The sequence below is a fragment of the Gadus macrocephalus genome, chromosome 17, assembly GCF_031168955.1.
Source record: "Gadus macrocephalus chromosome 17, ASM3116895v1".
Classification (NCBI taxonomy): Eukaryota; Metazoa; Chordata; class Actinopteri; order Gadiformes; family Gadidae; genus Gadus; species Gadus macrocephalus.
The window spans coordinates 8,424,860-8,444,509 of NC_082398.1; the positions used below are offsets into that span (position 1 = coordinate 8,424,860).

Sequence of the window (19,650 nt, forward strand, 5' to 3'; positions counted from 1 at the left end):
CAAAATGGTATCGTTAGATCAGCTTTCAGTGACTGTAAAAGTCTGCAACCCGAAAGATGTTGACAACGTTTCTAATCGATAAGGAGACTAAGAGACTCACGATTTCCACACTTTGTCTACAACCTCCCGATTGGTCCTGTAGGAGAGACAATTTATTTATTTAATATACAGACACACTCACACTCACCTATAAACAACATGTTAAATCTTATGTCGGAGTGCTAAGATGGGGGCAAGGAATGAAAACACATACCCATATTGAACTGGAGTCCTCCCCTTTTTACCATTGAGCTTATCCAACACTTTGGACATCCTTTTAATATCGGGTCGTCCCACAACGAGCTGGAAAACCACCTACAGAGAGAGAGCATGTTTTTGTTGTCATTGTACGTACCCGTCTCATACCCGTCTGTCTACCCGTCTAACCTACCTGTCTGTCTACCCGTCTAACCTACTAGGGTTTGGACTCTGAACTTCGTTATTCGAATATAATTCGAATATCAAAAAATAAATAAGAATTCAAACGAATATTAGGCAGCCCTTAATATTCAAACCCGTTATGTGCAGGCCAAGAGGGAGAGACGTCGGAGAACCCGACGCAGTCAATTCATAATATTGCAATGACCACGGAAGAGGTAGTGAAAAAAGTATCGATTAGACAGCGAATTATTAGAAACCTAATAAACCGTTGGAACACGGAAGACCGGTAACCAAAGCAACGCGGTAAACAAACCCCGCGAAGCCCAATCCAGGTCTTACTGAAGGCATTTAATGGTCAAAAATATTATTAACAAATATTCTAATATATTCTAATATTACTAAACAAACCAAAAGTCAAAGCCCTACTACCTACCTGTCTGTCTACCCGTCTACCTACCCTCGTACCTACGGCTGAATCACAGCAGCGCTGATAAAGAGCGACAACACTGCTCGACATGTGATATTGCATAAATATATACGGTAGACATGTTGTATACCACTGTATCGTACTGGGAGGTGCTAGAACACAAGGAAACCGCCCAACTATGATCTTCTTATACCAACATCTCTGTGTGCCTTTGCTTCAGATCAGGGCCGCCAAATAACGGATCAACGACAAGGTTGTGTCCTTCCTCCACACGACACGTACTCTTTATGTCGAAGTTGTGCCTTTTAGAAGCCCTGCTCTTATGTGACACAATATTCCACCAGGTGTGAGTGTGATTAGACGTTACAAGCCGTTTTGAAAATCTACCTCTTACCTAGAGGACTGTAGCAAACATTGCTCATCTATCCGTCATACATATAGGTGGACATGCCCACTTGTGATGTCAGAAGAGGCCGATATTCAAAACTGCTTGTAACGGCTAATCACAGTCACACCAGATGGTATAATAGGTCACCTTTAAAATGTTTTGGTTTTCAAATCCCTATAATCCCCCGCCACCGAGACGATCTTTGGGGCGAAACCTGGAGTGGGTCGTAAACAGAGACTGATCACCTCTCAGGTGAACACACACTTCACTGATGAGCGTGCATCCTTTTTTCTCCGGCTTTTGGAAGGAGGAATTTTGCTCTACACAGGTTGAACGGTTTGGCCGAAATTCATACTGTAGGTCAGATTCATACCGTAGTTTATTCTACCGTCCGCCTACCGTTCCCCCAACCCTTCTACCCGTCCAGTAGGACCACAGCGAGACGTACCCGGTTGGCGAGGACTAGGAAGCTGACCCAGTTGATGCGTGCTTTGTTCGTCAAGTGGTCAAAGATGCACCTCAGCTCTTTCCTGCTGCAGTAATCCATCTCCTTCAGTATCAGCTGGTCCTGGTAACCAGTCCCCTTAGAATCCTGTAGCACAACACAGACTGCTTTACCACCACACAGACTGCTTTACCACCACACAGACTGCTTTACCACTGCTACAGCCGCTAAAAACGTACCACATTGGTCCATCCCAGCAGTCTGTTGTACAATTGCAGCTGCAAAGAGAGCATATATCATCTGTCGATTAGATCACATTCATAATCTGTCATGACATCACATAAATAACTTGTCATGGCATCACACACACAATGTCATGGCAGTACATCAACCAGGCATAATTACAGATTGTATTCTCTGTGTATACCTCTGAGGTGCAGGGCTTAAGATGGTCCAGGAGGAAGTGGAGGGTGAGGTCAGATCCTCCGATAGTGAACGGCTTGTGGAGGAAATCGGAGACAAACTCCTTACACTTCAAAGCGTCGTCAAAGTGGATGAAGGCCTGGAGTGAGGAGACAGGAGGAGGAGATGAGAGGGGAGGAGGAAAGAGAAGAAGAGGGGGAGTGGAGGTAAAAGAAGAGAAGGAGAAATAGGAGGAGACAGAGGATGGAAAGGAGGCAAGACGGAAAAAGGATGGCGGACAGGAGGCAAGGACATAATAATAATAATGACTTTCATGACATCCAAACAGTTTGTGGGTGTGCGTGCGTACCCTTCTCTGCAGAGGTAGTATCACTACAGAGTAGTACACACGGCTGATGTCCTTCTCCACGAAGTAAGGCCACACCTCATCCACGAGGTCCATGTGGCGGTAGGTGCCGAACGCCAGCCCTGTCACCATGACGCTCTGCGTAGTCAAATTGGTCTCCGCCCACTTCAGGCCAGTTAAGAGAATAAAATAATTAGAGAGGTGTTTGCACACTGCCCCAACAGACACTAACATGGTCAGTCTGAATAAAAGGTCAAATTAGGGCATCCCTAATGGGGAATTAATTTCTTAATTGTTGGGATGCACGCCGACAGACAGACGGACCGACTCACCTCAAGGTCTTCTGGTCCGTTCACCGTCCGGTGTGCTGAGAGGTCAGACAATAGCGACGTTAATCATTAATATTAGCAGAAGTCCATACAGCCCGGTTGGCTTTCTTTATCATTATTATGAATCAACACACACGAGGCTGGCTTGAATGTTATAACCATAAACAATACTTGACACAGCTTCATTATCAATAAAGGGATGGTTTGCAGTAAATTCACCCTTGGGTCCTCTGCACCATGACATCCAGCCAGATACCCCCTCAGTTTTTATCCCTTGGTTGAACATTGGTGAAGTTAGTTTTCAGTCGACTTGCTTAGTACTGGCGCTATTGGAACCTGTCCTGTATCTTGTAAATGACCCCACTAATAATGCTTGGACTGTTACAACACTTCGTCAGTAGTACAAACAGGGTCTGTACTCATAAAATGAGGCATTGTTCAATTTGTAAGTACACCAGGAGTATATTAAAGGAGAAATAATATGGTGTTTTCCCAACAAGTAAAGATAGTAGATGAGTTTCAGAAAACTTGTTTTTGAAGCTGTTTTGTAGAAATAGCTTTTGGGAAAATAAATCTTGCCTACATCTATTCCCCTCCGTCCCTTCAGAATGCGCTGCTTCTGGTGTCTGTAGCTTTAATGCAAATGAGCAGCTGCCGATTGACTAATGAGCTGTCAGAGTGAACCACAGCATGGAGGAGAAGTGATTGTTGCCGTTTGCGGACTCCCGAATCTCTATATCTATATAATAATAATATGATATAATATATAGGTATTTATCTAATATTATATCTAATATCAGGGGCCAAAAGATATGTGCGCATCGGATGATATTATGAATCATAAAGACTGCGTCTGACGTCTCTTGTACTTCCACAACAAGTAAAGACTTCTAGTGGGGGTTTTCTCAGCCATGGTTGAGAAGAATTGGGGGAAAAGGAACTTTGGTTTGACTCTCTGAAGTCCAGATTGACCCGCGACATGGAGGAGAAAGGGATTGTACTCCCGGAGCTAAACTGCCGGATTGCCGCCAAGGCTCTGGCAGCTCTGGCGGGCTCCCCGTCAGTCAGTCACATGGCAAACTGACGAATTAGACATCTATTTTTGTATGGAATATCCCTGCTTCTGAGATGCGTGAACACCTCCGCCCAGCGCTCGTCCGCTGGTCCACAAAATCGTAGGTAATATTGTAAAATGTACCCCCTTCCTACGTAGGAGGGGGCGCTGAAACAGACTCGCTCGTTTGGTTACTGTAGGCGGGGTACAACACTACATAGAAATGTATTGACAACTGAAATAATTGAATTATTTCAGTTGTCAATACATTTTTAAGGAGGGTTGAATTCACTAGCTTTTTCCTTACAGTGAAAAAAAAAAAAAAAAAGCTTCTGAGGTGGCATTTGGCTGGACGTCATGGTGCAAAGGACCTAAGGGTGAATATACTGCTAACCATCCCTTTCATATTAAGAAACACGTGATCTTAAGTGTCATAAATAATAATAATCAATGATTCCCCCTCCAACCATCCAATAATAGAAAGATCAGAATCAACCTGACCATTACATTATTAAATCATTAAAAAAAATAAAAAATGGATAAAAAGATGTCAGTCCACTTGAAGATCAGAGAACAACAGGGATAGTTAGGGGGTCTCACCAGGGGTGTAGAACTGGGGGGACAGGGTGGGATAGAATATGGTCTGGTTGGCCACCGCCATCAAGAACGCATCTTCACGCCCTGCCTTGTGTTGGTCGAGGCCTGGGGGGATATATTATCAACCTTTATTTAAACACAGGGGTAGGCACCACACACACACACACATCTGGAGATCAAGGACACGTATGTTCGAATGCTGTTTATCGACTACAGCTCAGCATTCAACACGGTCCTCCTGACCAGACTGGCTGAGAAGCTCCTCATCCTCGGACTGACACCGTCCCTCTGCAGCTGGGTTCTGGATTTCCTCACAGACAGACCCCAGACAGTCAGAGTTGGTACCCGGACATCAGGCACAAGGACGGTGAGCACAGGGACCCCCCAGGGCTGTGTGCTGAGTCCGTTGCTGTACACCCTCTTCACCTATGACTGTGCCTCCACCCAGCGCAACACCACCATCATCAAGTTTGCGGATGACACAACAGTCATCGGACTGATCACTGGTGGGGTGGAGACAGACTACAGGGAGGAGGTGGCTCAGCTGGTGTCCTGGTGCTCAGCCACTTCTACAAGTGTACAGTGGAGAGCCTCCTGAGCAACTCCATCACAGTGGGGTTTGGAAACTGCACGGTACAGGAAAGGAAGGCTCTCCAACGTGTGATTAAAACTGCACAATACATCTGTGGAGCAGCCTTCCCATCACTTCAAGACATTTACAACACCCGGGTTACAAAGAGGGCACACGGCATCACCAAGGACACTGCACACCCCCAGCACACACTGTTCACCCTGCTACCATCTGGCAGACGCTACAGGAGCATGAAAGCAAGAACAACCAGACTTAAAAACAGTTTTGATCCACAGGCCATCAGGCTGCTGAATGACTCTCTCAAACACTGATGACACCCTGTACTTGCACTACATTCAATACTGTGAACTGTATTTATTTTCAACTGTGAGCTTCATTTGCACTATGTACTTATCTACTAATAATATTCAATATCCAATGTATATATTCAAAAACTTCTATATCTCAATGTCTTCCAGGGCCTTCTGCTGTATGCGAACATTGCACATGCTAAACAGCACCTTATTTTCAACTTTTTTTTGTTTAACTAAATTCTGCTCTTTGTACAGATATATATATTTTTTTTGTAAGTTTTGTTTATTTATCTACTTTATTTTAAGTATATTTTGTGTGAAGGGAACTTGCAAATCAAGAATTTCATTGCCCACTGCAAACTATGTTTCCATTGTGGACATGACAATAAACGATCTTGTATCTTGTATCACACACACACTTAAGCTGTGTTCGAAATTACTCCCTATTCACTCACTCACTATTCCCTATATAGTGTCCATGATATGGTGCACTATATAGGGAACGAACAAACGAGAATTCAGACACTACGCTGTACATTTCTAAACGTCATTTGCGTCAGTAAATGCGCCGGGTATTTGTGTGACGCAGACAGATTCGCCCACATCATGTAAACAAACCGGGCACTCTCGAGGAAAGCTGGAGGTTGTATTGATGTCGAATGTTACATTTCCAAGATCAAGGTTTTTTTAAATTAATTTTGAATGTTACATTTTCTATGTTGAATCCCAAATAAATTGTTGACATTTCTAAACGAAATCCGGACACTCCATCATTAAATGTATTCCTTTTCGCGGTTATTCAGCTTCTTCTGCTCCTCATGAAAAAAACGACCGCATTGCATTGTGGTATACGGGAGTAACATGTAGGTAACATTGTATGTACACTCAAATTTTGGATACGTTAAATCCACTATATAGTGCATGAAATTAACCACTGAGAATTCGAACACCACTATAAAATGGCGAACATCCTATATAGTGCACTATATCCGTGATAGGGAACGATTTCGATAACAGCTTTAGAGTGGCGGATTGATATCTGTAGTGTGAAGACACAATATTTAGAATGGAGGATGGACATCTACAGTGTAAAGACAGTATGTTTAGACTAGAGGATCGATATCTACAGTGTAAAGACAATATCTTTAGAATGGAGGATCGAAATCTAGTGTGAAGACAGCATGTATAGAGTGAAGGATTGATATCTACAGTGTAAGGATGGTATGTGTAGAGTGGAGGATTGATTTCTACAATGTAAAGACAGTATGTGTAGAGTGGAGGATCGATAAATAGATAGATCAATAGGATAGAGTAATGGATGCGATCTGCAGTGTGAAGACACTAACAAGCGCATGAGGTTTAGGTGGGGGGCTGTTGCATTGTGTGCACTAGGTGGTGCTGTTGTGTCACGTACCAGGACGCGAGATATGGATTTCCCAGCTCAGTGGAAATGTGGACAGCCAGACACCGAATCGGTCTGCATCCTCCACCGTGACAAATTCTACAAATATCTACACACACACACGCACACACACATAAAAGAATGTTTCAGGTTGCCATGTGTTAAGCAAATTAGGTAGAACAGATCAGGAAGTGCATGTTTGTACCTTGCCAATCATCGGCAGGTAGTGCCTGACTCCTCCGGTATTGATGAGGCCTTTATGGATGTCGTCCATCGAGGATTTGCAATAAGGAATGTTGCTGATGAACACCAGTCTGTACTCCAATGTAGACTCATCATAAAGCTAGACCACAGGAAGCAGACATTCAACACCTGGGCTGGATTCCAATAGGATGTTTCTCTCAATCCCCATTGTGCAAATTTCAAAGCCCCTTTAACCCCTTAAGGAAACTTCATCTCCAACATTGGACAATGCGTGGGTCTTGAGGGTACATTAAATACCCTGTACAGTACAGGGTATAGTAAAAGGAGGTTTTACTATACCCCGTTTACCCTGCTTTATTACCTCATTGGATTCGGTAATAAAGCCAGAACCTTTTTCGGACAAGCACATATTCCTGCTGATCACACCGCCTTACAGACACAGGTGACTGTATTGATCCCGGATGAAGTTCATCTCAAAATAAAGTGCCAACAAATTGCACAGGTCCTCTGGTTCCAATAATTAACAAAAACAAAAGCAGTGCAGATCTCACATTGACTCACACACTTCGGTAGTGGGAGGAGTTAAAGAGTCTGATGGCCAGTGGAATGAGGGATTTACTGTGGCGCTCAGTGGAACTTCAACCAACTTTAAACTTTTTTTTCATTTTAACAAACGTGTTTGCTAGGAAGACTGAAGGTTGTGATTGTCCCAGATCGCAGTGGGAGTGTGAGAGTGTGCGTGTCACCTTTTCACTCCAGCGCAGAAGATGTTTATAGAAGTCGATCTGAAAGGCAGTGAGGGGTCATTACCAGGGTGACAGCGCCTCCACTAAACGACAAACCACCTCCATCAACTAATTCAGTTTTCAAAATATCACGACTGTGCCCGTCCATGTAAGCGGCTGCATTCAATCTTACATATAAACTGTACATAGGCTGCCAATAGACAGATTTTGTATACTATAGATTAATATAAAATGTAATTATAGATTACAAGCAAGAAAAACAGGGGCCGGTCACAGTGGAAATAGGGGGCTTTGTTACGTCAGATTAAGCCCAGTATTCACATCAAATCGTTTCAAGACCTCCATTGATTCAGAGAATGCAGTTTTCCCGTGTGTGAGTTTGTGTGTTTACCGGAGATTCGAGGGCATTCTCCTTCAGAAGGTGAAAGCGGACAGTTTTGAAGTTCAAGGAGGCTTCCATCACCAGCGCCTCAATCAGGGATGCCATCCTATTGGCCGTCATGGTTACAAACGCCTGGATACAGAAAGCAGTCGGCATCACTAAAAGAACAACAATGGCACTGATTCCCTGGACACAAATAAACAAACTATAACGGAGACCATCAGTGCGGTATCGTGGTGCAACGGTTCACGGGTTACGCCTCGTGCCCACTGCACCGTCAGTCAAAGGACTCAGAAGGCGTGGCTGACGGATGGGGGAGCTTTCCAGGGTCGTTAGACGCCGAGTAGTGTCACAGTACTTAAATTTGCATATGTGATCTGATTGGATGACGGATCCGTCGCTGCCGGAAAAGTTGAAAAATTTTCAACTTTTTGACGGAGCCTTCAGCGCACGGATCCACAATGCATTGCGCGTCCGTCCCCATTCAAAGTCAATGGGGATCAGTCAACGGACGGAGGCAGTTGGCACGAGGCGTCACGCTACATGCCCACTGCACCGTCAGTCAACGGACGTGGGAAGGGGTGGCTGACGGATGGGGGAGTAGTCCTTGCAGAGGCATCCGTCAGCCAATCAAATCGCTTCGCCGGGTTCTTCCCGCTTCTTCCTGCTTGTTGTGTTGTCAAGATGACCCGCTTTCCAGTATCGTCAGAGCCCGAGTCGCGTCACAGTGCTTAAATTTGCATACGCGATCTGATTGGATGACGGATCCGTCGCTGCCGAAAAAGTTGAAAAATGTTCAACTTTTTGGCGGAGCCGAAGGCTCCAACGGAACGGACGGATCCACAATGCATTGCGCGTCCGTCCCCATTCAAAGTCAATGGGGATCAGTCAACGGACGGAGGTAGTGGGCACGAGGCGTCACCCGTGATCCGTACGGATCGACCCTCACGGTTCGGGACGCAAGTGATCCGCGGATCGGCTGATAAAAAGTTGTGTGTTCACTTGATCAGCGCATGTTTAGAGGACAATTCCGGCATTAAAAACATCATCAAGTTTCGTAGCAAATACAGTTTCTGTTGTGTTTTATTTGGCGTTCCGTAAATCCCATTGAAACGGAAACCGGAACCGGAACCTGACATATTTATGTTTGGTTGTAGTCTTTTCGCTCGGTTCTCCGTATCAACAGTAGGACTAGAACCGAGCAAAAAGACTACAACCAATCTCCCTTGCAATGAGCAATGAGTCTTCCAACCAAAATCAATGGATTTACAAAATGAAGAATAAAACACGACAGAAACTGTATTTCGCTACCATACTTGATGAAAAAAAAAAAGAGGATGGGGATGTCTGCGTTGCCTGGGGGTGTGGACTCTAAACACTCCCCAGGCAATGCAGACATCCTGAATTGCAAATCCAGGGTTAGGGATTATTTACTATCCATGTTAAAAGAAGAAGGAATAATGCCTCAGATTGCAATTTTTTTAAATATTGACCATGCGTAAAGGAAGCAGGATTATTACCTAATTTTTCACTTTATTTTTGTTTTTACACATTTGAAGATTTTATTTAAAGTCACATTTGTCTTGTAATCTTTATTGTTGTTGTTGATCAAAAAATGATCCGACCTGTGACTCAAAAACCGTGACACGATCCGAACCGTGAGTTTTGTGATCCGATGCACACCTAGGGCCCTATCTTGCATCCGGCGCAAGTGACTTAGTCACTGGCGCATGTGTCGTTGCTAGTTTACAACTGGCGAATAGCGTTCTTTTCCCACCACCGCCACTCGCCGGTAAATTAGGGATTGATCATGCGCCCCAAGGGGCGGTTCGGCGGAAGGAGGAGGCGTGTTCTGGCGCAAACGGTATTTTGCCGTTTCTGAATACCATTGCGCTACTGACCAGGAAATACCTGGTTTAAAGTCAGTGGCGCGTTGTTCAGATGCTATTTTAAGGGCGCATGCATACATGCGCATGCGATGCATACGGATTGCTTGTGCACCTCGCGCATACACTTTGCTTCTCCCATCTACCTAGCCGCACATTCTAGGTAAATTATTTGGGAAAGAACAGCTGATGCAGCGGTAATAAGTTGTACTTTTAAATCAATGCATCTGCAAACACAGTACAGCAAACACATATTTTCTTGACAGAGAAATCGTGTAGGCCTACATGCCCATAACTTTTAGGATTGATGAGTATTTGATCGTGAAAAACATTGTTTTACCGCGAGTGAGTGTTAAAAAGAATGAATGAATGCGGGCGCGCGTGTGTGCTCTGTTTAAACACACGCAAACTAAACACGTAACGCATAATACAATCAATGGCAATGTATATTACCGCGGGGACACATGCATATTAGGATAGCATACAATAATGATAAGAAACAATGTTTATAATGTATTGCGTATATCATTAAATAGAACCACAGTTACCGCATATCATATGTTATATCATATACGTTTTCTTTGCCGAAATTTATTTCTGAAGTTGTGGAAGAAAACCCCTTATTCCATGTGTGAATAAGGCCATATTATTTGGCAATAAACTGAGCCATTTGCAGTTTGAAATTCATGTGCATCTGTCTCATCGGAGACTGCAGACGCGCTGTCAAAATATCAACTCGTCCGATTCAAATGCGCTCATGGATCTTAAAGGGGATGGGAGCTGGCACTCTCATTGGCTTGTTGGACGTTACGCCCAAACCACACCTACGGGTAACTAGGCTGCTTCAGACCAACCCTTTTGACACTTGCGCCGCGACGCAAGTGTCATTTATCCGCCTGTAAAATAGCGATAGCGCCGTAGAACCGCCCACAAAGCTACTTGCGCTTCCCACTTGCGTTTCAGACCGTTAAAATAGGGCCCCTAGTGCGGTACAAAGTGACATGGTTGCAGGTTTAAAGTAGAATGTATGATTCAACAAAACAGAGCTCCTCCTAATCCCAGGGAAAGACTGCCCACACATGGACTTACTGGTCAACGTCGAGAACATAACTGTATCTCCGTCTACAACTGCCAGAAACCTCGGGTTGGTACTGGACAATCAATTATCCTGCACTGCAAACATCACCGCCCGATCCTGCAGATTTTTCTCTTTACAACATTTGCAGAATCCGGCCCTTCCTCACAAGAGAAGCAACTCAGCTTCTTGTCCAATCACTGGTCATCTCCCGCCTCGACTACTGCAACTCACTCCTGGCTGGACTTCCTGCCTCTGCGATTAAACCTTTGCAGCGCATCCAGAATGCGGCAGCGCGCCTCGTGTTCAACCTACCGAAGTTCTCCCATGTGACCCCCCTCTTCCGGGACCTCCACTGGCTCCCTGTAGTAGCTCGCATCAAATTTAAGACGATGGTACTGGCATACAAGGCAGTCGATGGAACTGCCCCTGCCTACCTCCAAGCATTGCTAAAGCCACACACCCCAGCTCGATCCCTCCGCTCAACTACCTCAGCTGGACGTCTGGAACCACCATCGCTAAGAGCTAGCAAAGGCCGTTCAGCAAAGTCACAACTTTTCTCTGTTTTGGGACCTCAGTGGTGGAACGAGCTCCCTGCCGCCCTCAGGACCGCAGAGTCGCTCACTATCTTCCGAAAAGGACTCAAGACTCACCTGTTCAGAGTCCACCTCGACTCTGCATAGCCACCTTTCCACTTCTGACCACCAGGGCCGTTGCTACAATTCCTGGGCCCCCTGTACAAGAGGTACTGATGGGCCCCCCTGCGCTGAATTGTTGATGGGGGGGGGGGGAGCAATTGTTGACGGGGGGGGGGGGGGGGCTAGTATGGGCTGGTAGTTAATATTTTTTTTTATTATTTTTTTTGCTTTTTTTTGTGGGCCCCCCCTGGGCTGTGGGCCCCTAGAATCGTCATCACCTTTCACCCCTTATCGACGGCCCTGCTGACCACCATTGTACACTGGATTGGATTGGATTGTATTGTATTACTTAACTGTGTAGCAACTGCAGTAGCTGCTATCATGGCTGTAACACGGGGAATTGATTGACCTAGCGATTGTGGTACTTGCACTTGGTTCTATGAACATCCTTTCTGTACCGTCAGGGATATATTGATGCACTTCTTATGACAAATGTACTTATTGTAAGTCGCTTTGGACAAAAGCGTCTGCTAAATGCCCTAAATGTAAATGTAAATTATGTTTCAACTTTACCGTGGAGTTGTCAGGAAGGATGAAGCATTTTTCACATTGGATGTTGCCAAACTTCTCCAAAACTTGTATGATCGAAGTAGCATGGTAAACATCGTATTTTATCTCTGGCAGATCAGTCACCATGATAGTGGCACCACTGGTGGCGTAGGGTAGGAACTATATCGAGAGAGCAGCAAAGAGACTGAGATTAATTATTGGCCGTGTGTGCATGCATGAGTGTGTTTGTTTGATACCGTTATTAGACCTACGTCATTCCATGTCCAACACTGAACATCCAGACATTCTGTTTAAATGACAGAGAGAAAATAAGCACTGTAAATAGTCAGCAAGGTGATGGTTAAAATGGTTAAATAAGAGTACAAATAGAGCCGTCAAAAATCACTAAAGCACACTATGCCCAAATCTAACCCCGGGCTGAAGGTACTTATTGATAAATGATGGGGGTAGATACTCACGAATTGATTCGAGGAAGAGGACGGTGGGGAAAACTTCTATGTCGCATTGCATGTCCGTGTTGTTGCTGAGCTCGATTGCCATGTTGTCAGGCGTGGGTGTTATGTTGTCAGAAGTGGGCGTCTTGTTGTCGGAAGTGGGCGTCTTGTTGCCGGGTGTGGGCGTCTTGTTGCCGGGTGTGGGCGTCTTGTTGCCGGGTGTGGGCGTCTTGTTGCCAGTTGTGGTCGTGTCGCTGCCAGGTGTGATCGTTACGTTGACGGGCGGGGCCATCTTGTTGCCAGGTGTGGCCGCCTTGTTGACAGGCGTGGTTATGGTGTTGCCAGGGGTTATCTTCTTTTTGCTGGGCATGATTGTTGTGCTACCAGGCGTGGTAATCTCGTTACCAGGTGTGGTCATCTTGTTGCGGGGCGTGGTTGTTGTGCTGCCAGAAGTGGCAGTATTGTTACCGGGTGTGGTCATCTTGTCAAAGGGCGTTGCTGTGCTGCCAGGCACAGTCGTTGTGTTGCTAGGCATGGATGTTTTTTTGCCGAGAACAGTTGCCTTGTTGCCGGGTGTGGTCGTCTTGTTTTCAGACATGGTTGGTGTATTGCCGGTTGTGGTCGTGTCGCTGCCAGGTGTGATCGTTACGTTAACGGGTGGGGCCATCTTGTTGCCGGGTGTGGCCGTCTTGTTACCAGGCGTGGCTGCCTTGTTGCCGGGTGTGGTCGTCTTGTTTTCAGACATGGTTGTTGTGTTGCCGGTTGTGGTCGTGTCGCTGCCAGGTGTGTTCGTCGTATTGCCAGGCGAGGCCATCTTGTTTCCAGGTGTGATCTTTACGTTAACAGGCGGGGCCATCTTGTTGCCGGGTGTGGCCGTCTTGTTACAAGGCATAGCCGCCTCGTTGCCGGGTGTGGTCGTCTTGTTTTCAGACATGGTTGTTGGTTTGCCGGTTGTGGTCATGTCGCTGCCAGGTGTGATCGTTACGTTAAGAGGCGGGGCCATCTTGTTGCCGGGTGTGGCCGTCTTGTTGACAGGGCTGGTTATGGTGTTGCCAGGAGTTATCTTCTTTTTGCTGGGCATGGTCGTGCTGCCAGGCATGGTCGCCTTGTTGCCAGGCGAGGCCACCTTGTTGCCGGGTGTGGTCATCTTGTTGCCGGGCGTTGTTGTGCTGCCAGGAACAGTCGTTTTGTTAGTAGGCATGGATGTCGTTTTGCAGAGAACAGTCGTCTTGATGTCGGGTGTGGTCGTCTTGTTGTCAGGCAAGGTTGTTGCGTTGCTTGGCATGGTAGTGTTCTTGACAGGCGTGTCTGTTGTGTTGCCAGGGGTTGCGGTCTCGTTGCCAGGCATTATTGGTGCTGTGCCAGGCAGGGCGGTCTTTTTACCAGGCGTGGCTGTGTTGTTGCCGGGTGTGGTTACCTTGTTGTCAGGCGTGGTTGTTGTGTTGCCGGTTGTGGTCGTGTCGCTGCCAGGTGTGATCGTTACGTTAACGGGCGGGGCCATCTTGTCGCGGTGTGTGGCCGTCTTGTTGACAGGCGTGGTTATGGTGTTGCCAGGGGATATCTTCTTTTTGCTGGGCATGGTTGTTGTGCTACCAGGCGTGGCAATCTCGTTACCAGGCGTGGCCGCCTTGTTGTCGGGTGTGGTCGTCTTGTTTTCAGTTATGGTTGTTGTGTTTCCGGTTGTGGTCGTTTTACTGCCAGGTGTGGCAGTCTTGTTGCCGGGTGTGGTCATCTTGTCGACGGGCGTTGCTGTGCTGCCAGGCACAGTCGTTGTGTTTCTAGGCATGGATGTCGTTTTGCAGAGAACAGTCGTCTTGTTGCCGGGTGTGGTCGTCTTGTTTTCAGACATGGTTGCTTTGTTGCCGGTTGTGGTCTTGTCGCTGCCAGGTGTGATCGTTACGTTAACGGGCGGGGCTAACTTGTTGCCGGGTGTGGCCGTCTTGTTGACAGGCGTGGTTATGGTGTTGCCAGAAATCATCTTTTTGCTGGGCATGGTCGTGCTGCCAGGCATGTCCGCCTTGTTACCAGGCGAGGCCGCCTTGTTGCCGGGTGCGGTAATCTTGTTGACAGGCAAGGTTGTTGCGTTGCTTGGCATGGTAGTGTTCTTGACAGGCGTGGCTGTTGTGTTGCCAGGGGTTGCGGTCTCGTTGCCAGGCATAATTGATGCTGTGCCAGACAGGGCGGTGTTTATTCCAGGCGTTTCCGTGTTGTTGCCGGGTGTGGTCACCTTGTTGTCAGGCGTGGTTGTCGTGTTGCCGGTTGTGGTCGTGTCGCTGCCAGGTGTGATCGTTACGTTAATGGGCAGGGCCATCTTTTCGCCGGGTGTGGCCGCCTTGTTGACAGGCGTGGTTATGGTGTTGCCAGGGGTTATCTTCTTTGTGCTGGGCATGGTTGATGTGCTACCAGGCGTGGCAATCTTGTTACCAGGTGTGGCCGTCTTGTTGCCGGGTGTGGTCGTCTTGTTTTTAGACATGGTTGTTGTGTTGCCGGTTGTGGTCGTGTTGCTGCCAGGTGTGATCGTTACGGTAACGGGCGGGGCCATCTTGTCGCCGGGCGGGGCCATCTTGTCGCCAGGTGTGGCCGTCTTGTTGACAGGCATAGTTATGGTGTTGCAAGGGGTTATCTCCTTTTTGCTGGGCATGGATGTTGTGCTACCAGGCATGGTAATCACGTTACCAGGTGTGGTCATCTTGTCGCCGGGCGTTGTTGTGCTGCCAGGCACAGTCGTTGTGTTGCTAGGCATGGATGTCGTTTTGCAGACAACAGTCGTCTTGTTGCCGGGTGTGGTCGTCTTGTTGTCAGGCAAGGTTGTTGCGTTGCTTGTCATGGTAGTGTTATTGACAGGCGTGGCTGTTGTGTTGCCAGGGGTTGCAGGCTCGGTGCCGGGTGTGGTCACCTTGTTGTCAGGCGTGGTTGTTGTGTTGCCGGTTGTGGTCGTGTCGCTGCCAGGTGTGATCACTACGTTAACGGGAGGGGCCATCTTGTCGCCAGGTGTGGCCGCCTTGTTGACAGGCGTGGTTATGGTGTTGCCAGAGGTTAACTCCTTTTTGCTGGGCATGGTTGTTGTGCTACCAGGCGTGGTAATCTCGTTACCAGGTGTGGTCATCGTGCTGCCGGGGATGGTTGTTGTGCTACCAGGCGTGGCCGCCTTGTTGTCGGGTGTGGTCGTCTTGTTTTCAGACATGGTTTCTGTGTTTCCGGTTGTGGTTGTGTCACTGCCAGGTGTGGCAGTCTTGTTGCCGGGTGTGGTCATCTTGTCGCCGGCCGTTGCTGTGCTGCCAGGCACAGTCGTTGTGTTTCTAGGCATGGATGTCGTTTTGCAGAGAACAGTCGTCTTGTTGCCGGGTGTGGTCGTCTTGTTTTCAGACATGGTTGTTGTGTTGCCGATTGTGGTCGTGTCGCTACCAGGTGTGATCGTTACGTTAACGGGCGGGGCCAACTTGTTCGCCGGTGTGGCTGTCTTGTTGACAGGCGTGGTTATGGTGTTTCCAGGTATCATCTTTTTGCTGGGCATGGTCGTGCTGCCAGGCGTGGCAGTCTTGTTACCAGGCGAGGCCGCCTTGTTGCCGGGTGTTGTCACCTTGTTGTCAGGCGTGGTTGTTGACTTGCTGGGCATAGGCGTCTTTTTGCCAGGCGTGGTTTTCTGGTTGCCAGGTGTGGCCTTCTGGTTGCCAGGTGTGGCCTTCTGGTTGCCAGGTGTGGCCTTCTGGTTGCCAGGTGAGGCCTTCTTGTTGCCAGGTGTGGCCTTCTTGTTGCCAGGTGTGGCCTTCTTGTTGCCAGGCGTGGCCTTCTTGTTGCCAGGCGTGGCCTTCTGGCTGCCAGGCGTGGCCTTCTGACTGCCAGGCGTGGCCTTCTGGCTGCCAGGCGTGGCCTTCTTGCTGCCAGGCGTGGTCGTTTTGATACCGGGCGCGGTCGTTTTGATACCGGGCGCGGTCGTCTTGTTGCTTTGCAAGGAAATTGAGGGAGGTTCTGCCACAACATTGATGGCCATTGCGGCAGAGCTTTTTACTTGGACGGAAGAAACCGGGGTCGGAAGAAGGTGTGGCACTGTTGTTGTCCCAGGTACCTGTAAAGACAACCATTTGGTTACAGACAGAAAGGAGGAAGAGCCATTAGAGATACATGATGTGCGTGCGTGTTTGTCCGTTACCGCTATCTGTGTCACAGTGATTGGATTTCCACCAATCTTCAGCTCCGTAAAGCCGAGCAAGGCATTTGCGGCAGCTTCTTGTAGAAAGTACACCGTGGCCTAAAGACACAGGCATACAAAGCACATCTTCTCAGGAGCCATTCATAATAACGCTGCGGTGTGTGTGAATGTTTGGAGCTCTGTCTGAGCAGCGGTTCATTTTGGTGCCTGCAGTCGAGCGAGGGTTAGGCTTCTAAGTGTAACATTTCAAATACAACGTTAAAAAACAACGGTACTAAAAAAAAGTATCTACAGTTGTTTCATCCGTTCTAACGTGCTCCCCGCCTTCCTAGAACTCGAGCCCCAAACACCTTTTTCTTTTGATCTCATCATGTTTGAATTCCAGCTTTAACAGTGTGTTCACTTACACCTTAAGTGGAAACATGTCATGGCTCAGTCCAACCAAAGTTTACTCTGACCTCAGGAGTTAAACTACCAGGGGTTAGCGCTCACCTCTTGTCGCTGTTGCGCCACAGAAATGAGTCTGCTTTTTCCGAACTTCTCTACAGCGGAGAACACCTGCTGCTGGGTGACCGTGGAGGGAAGCCCAGACAGGAGCAGGGGAGGGTGGGCCGGTACGAAGCCCAGGAGACCCGACTAGACCCAGGAGACACAGAGTTATACACAGATACACGGAAACAGACGAGGACGCAGAGAAAAGAAAACATGAGATTCAAGTGGGAAAGAGGGAGGGTGAAAACTATTCAACTACTCACCCCTGGAGGTTTTGCAGATTTAGTTGGTTCACTCTTCTTAACCAGCAACTTCTTGATTCCCTTAACAGAGGAAGAGGACAAAGGTGGTTCATTCCCTCCATTGGTCGAAGAAGTGGATGCCTGCTTCTGTTCATCTCTAGATGAGGAAGAGGAGGATGGCTTCCTCTCGTCTTTAGATGAGGAGGATGACTGCTTCTGTTCATTTCTAGATGAGGAAGAGGAGGATGGCTTCTTCTCGTCTCTAGATGATGAGGATGATGGCTTCTGTTCATCTCTAGAGGAGGAGGATGGCTTCTTCTCGTCTCTAGATGATGGCTTCTGTTCATCTCTAGAGGAGGAGGATGGCTTCTTCTCGTCTCTAGATGATGAGGAAGATGGCTTCTGTTCATCTCTAGAGGAGGAGGATGGCTTCTTCTCGTCTCTAGATGATGGCTTCTGTTCATCTCTAGAGGAGGAGGATGGCTTCTTCTCGTCTCTAGATGAGGAGGATGACTGCTTCTGTTCATCTCTAGATGACGAGGAGGAGAATGGCTTTTTTTGATCTTTAGATGAATCAGAGGATGATGATGAAGCGGCCTTCAGCTTGGCCAGCTCTGCCAGCAGCACTGGGGCCAGAGTCTGGACCACAAGCTCTAGACTGGAGGAGCCAGTGAAGCTCTGGACACCTTGAGGGGAGGAGCGGGAGAAGGAGAGGAAGATAACAGGGGGAAGAAGAGGAGATGGAGGGAAAGAAGAAGTAGAAGAGGTGTGAAGATCAGAGGAAGAGGGGCAAGAAAGACAGAAGGAAGAGGAGATTAGAGTAGGAATAAGCGATAGACAAATTTGATTAATGTAAGTATTATGAAAAGTACACATAAGGTTTAACTGTGCGTAAAGACTAAATCATTCCCTCTCCTGGTTTATCCACGAGGTCCTCTACCTATAACTCTCCCTCCTTCTCTCTCCCTCCCTCCATTACTCTCTACCTGATCTCTTACCAGAGGATTCCAGTAGTTTCTTGGCCAGCTGTTCTACGCTGGTCTCCTCTTGTCTGCGACCCGAAGACCTCCCATCGTGACTGCGCGACCGTCTTCGCTGAGAGGAGGGGTGCGGGGATCGAGACCCAGAGCGGGACCTGGAAGGATCAAGATCACCATGAATACTAGACCATCGGTTTAACAACTACTACTTATTACTGTGAAATGTATTACCGCTTCATTCACTAATAATAAAGAAATAAATATTAACCTTGTGTTGATGTCACTGCTTTACACTTAGACGTGGTTTCGATTGGTAACGAGTGGTAAGTCGGTAACCGTATCTATGGTTACTAGTGTACCATAAAACCATTCTAAGAAACAAGTAACCCAACAACACCTGCGGTTGGGTCTGGTACCACGTGCATGTCGGGGCGATCGTGACCCCCGACCCCTTCGTGGGGACCCAGAGCTTCGCCTAGATCTCCTGGCTGGTGAGGCCGGCCTTTTGCCACGGTAACGGTCGGAGCTGGGGGAGGAGCTTGACGAGGAACGGGAGCGGCTTCTACGGCTGGTTAATGAGAAAGAAGGAACCAATCACAAAGAGGTGAGGTGGAAGGGCCAGACGGGAGGTCCACTGTTTCCCACAGATCAGGTAGCAACGTTTGGTGCTCCCGGACTTTCAGGCGGGAAGGATGGGGGTATAATATAAAAATAATAGTGTAAAATTATAGCGGAGTGAGACGAGGAGGCCGCGATTGCTCATTTAACAATATAATGGAAAAAAAAATAGTCCTTCAAACTATCCGACCAACGATCGCTTCGATCTCAGAAATCGCTTCACGGTATTGATTGTGCTAAACCAGCCAAAAGGTGATTGGCTCCAGTAAAAGGGGATCGGAAACAGAAAGCAATGCATTGCTCCTGTCCAGCCCCTGCTGCAGAGCGAATTCAAATTGCCGGCAGAACGGAACAGAACACTGATCTATCTAAACTATAACCGCATTTCACATTAATCGCATCGTTTGCTGTGTTACCAACGTTGTCTATGCTGACTTAGGGTGCAGGATGTTCAATATCAATAAGGTTGAGTTCATAAGGCTAACATTATCTTTTCTGAGTCAAGAATAATTCTGGG

General features: G+C 47.5%; 1 protein-coding gene across 1 annotated transcript in view; it reads right to left on the reverse strand.

The window, feature by feature from the left end:
* LOC132445790 (uncharacterized) overlaps positions 1 to 19,650 on the reverse strand; it is a 36,423-nt gene that overhangs the window by 10,822 nt on the left and 5,951 nt on the right. Inside the window, exons 7-26 of the mRNA XM_060035937.1 lie at positions 18,913 to 19,083; positions 18,534 to 18,670; positions 17,557 to 18,221; positions 17,294 to 17,437; positions 16,802 to 16,900; positions 12,676 to 16,717; positions 12,469 to 12,503; positions 12,221 to 12,376; positions 8,058 to 8,180; positions 7,667 to 7,705; positions 6,922 to 7,059; positions 6,729 to 6,825; positions 4,433 to 4,534; positions 2,782 to 2,816; positions 2,453 to 2,614; positions 2,108 to 2,242; positions 1,920 to 1,958; positions 1,684 to 1,827; positions 254 to 354; positions 101 to 136 (exon numbers count right to left, since the gene is read on the reverse strand). Coding sequence (XP_059891920.1) covers positions 101 to 136; positions 254 to 354; positions 1,684 to 1,827; positions 1,920 to 1,958; positions 2,108 to 2,242; positions 2,453 to 2,614; positions 2,782 to 2,816; positions 4,433 to 4,534; positions 6,729 to 6,825; positions 6,922 to 7,059; positions 7,667 to 7,705; positions 8,058 to 8,180; positions 12,221 to 12,376; positions 12,469 to 12,503; positions 12,676 to 16,642 — 5,309 coding nt within the window. The 5' untranslated portion in view covers positions 16,643 to 16,717; positions 16,802 to 16,900; positions 17,294 to 17,437; ... (1 more) ...; positions 18,534 to 18,670; positions 18,913 to 19,083. The remainder of the gene's footprint in view (positions 1 to 100; positions 137 to 253; positions 355 to 1,683; positions 1,828 to 1,919; positions 1,959 to 2,107; positions 2,243 to 2,452; positions 2,615 to 2,781; positions 2,817 to 4,432; positions 4,535 to 6,728; positions 6,826 to 6,921; positions 7,060 to 7,666; positions 7,706 to 8,057; positions 8,181 to 12,220; positions 12,377 to 12,468; positions 12,504 to 12,675; positions 16,718 to 16,801; positions 16,901 to 17,293; positions 17,438 to 17,556; positions 18,222 to 18,533; positions 18,671 to 18,912; positions 19,084 to 19,650) is intronic.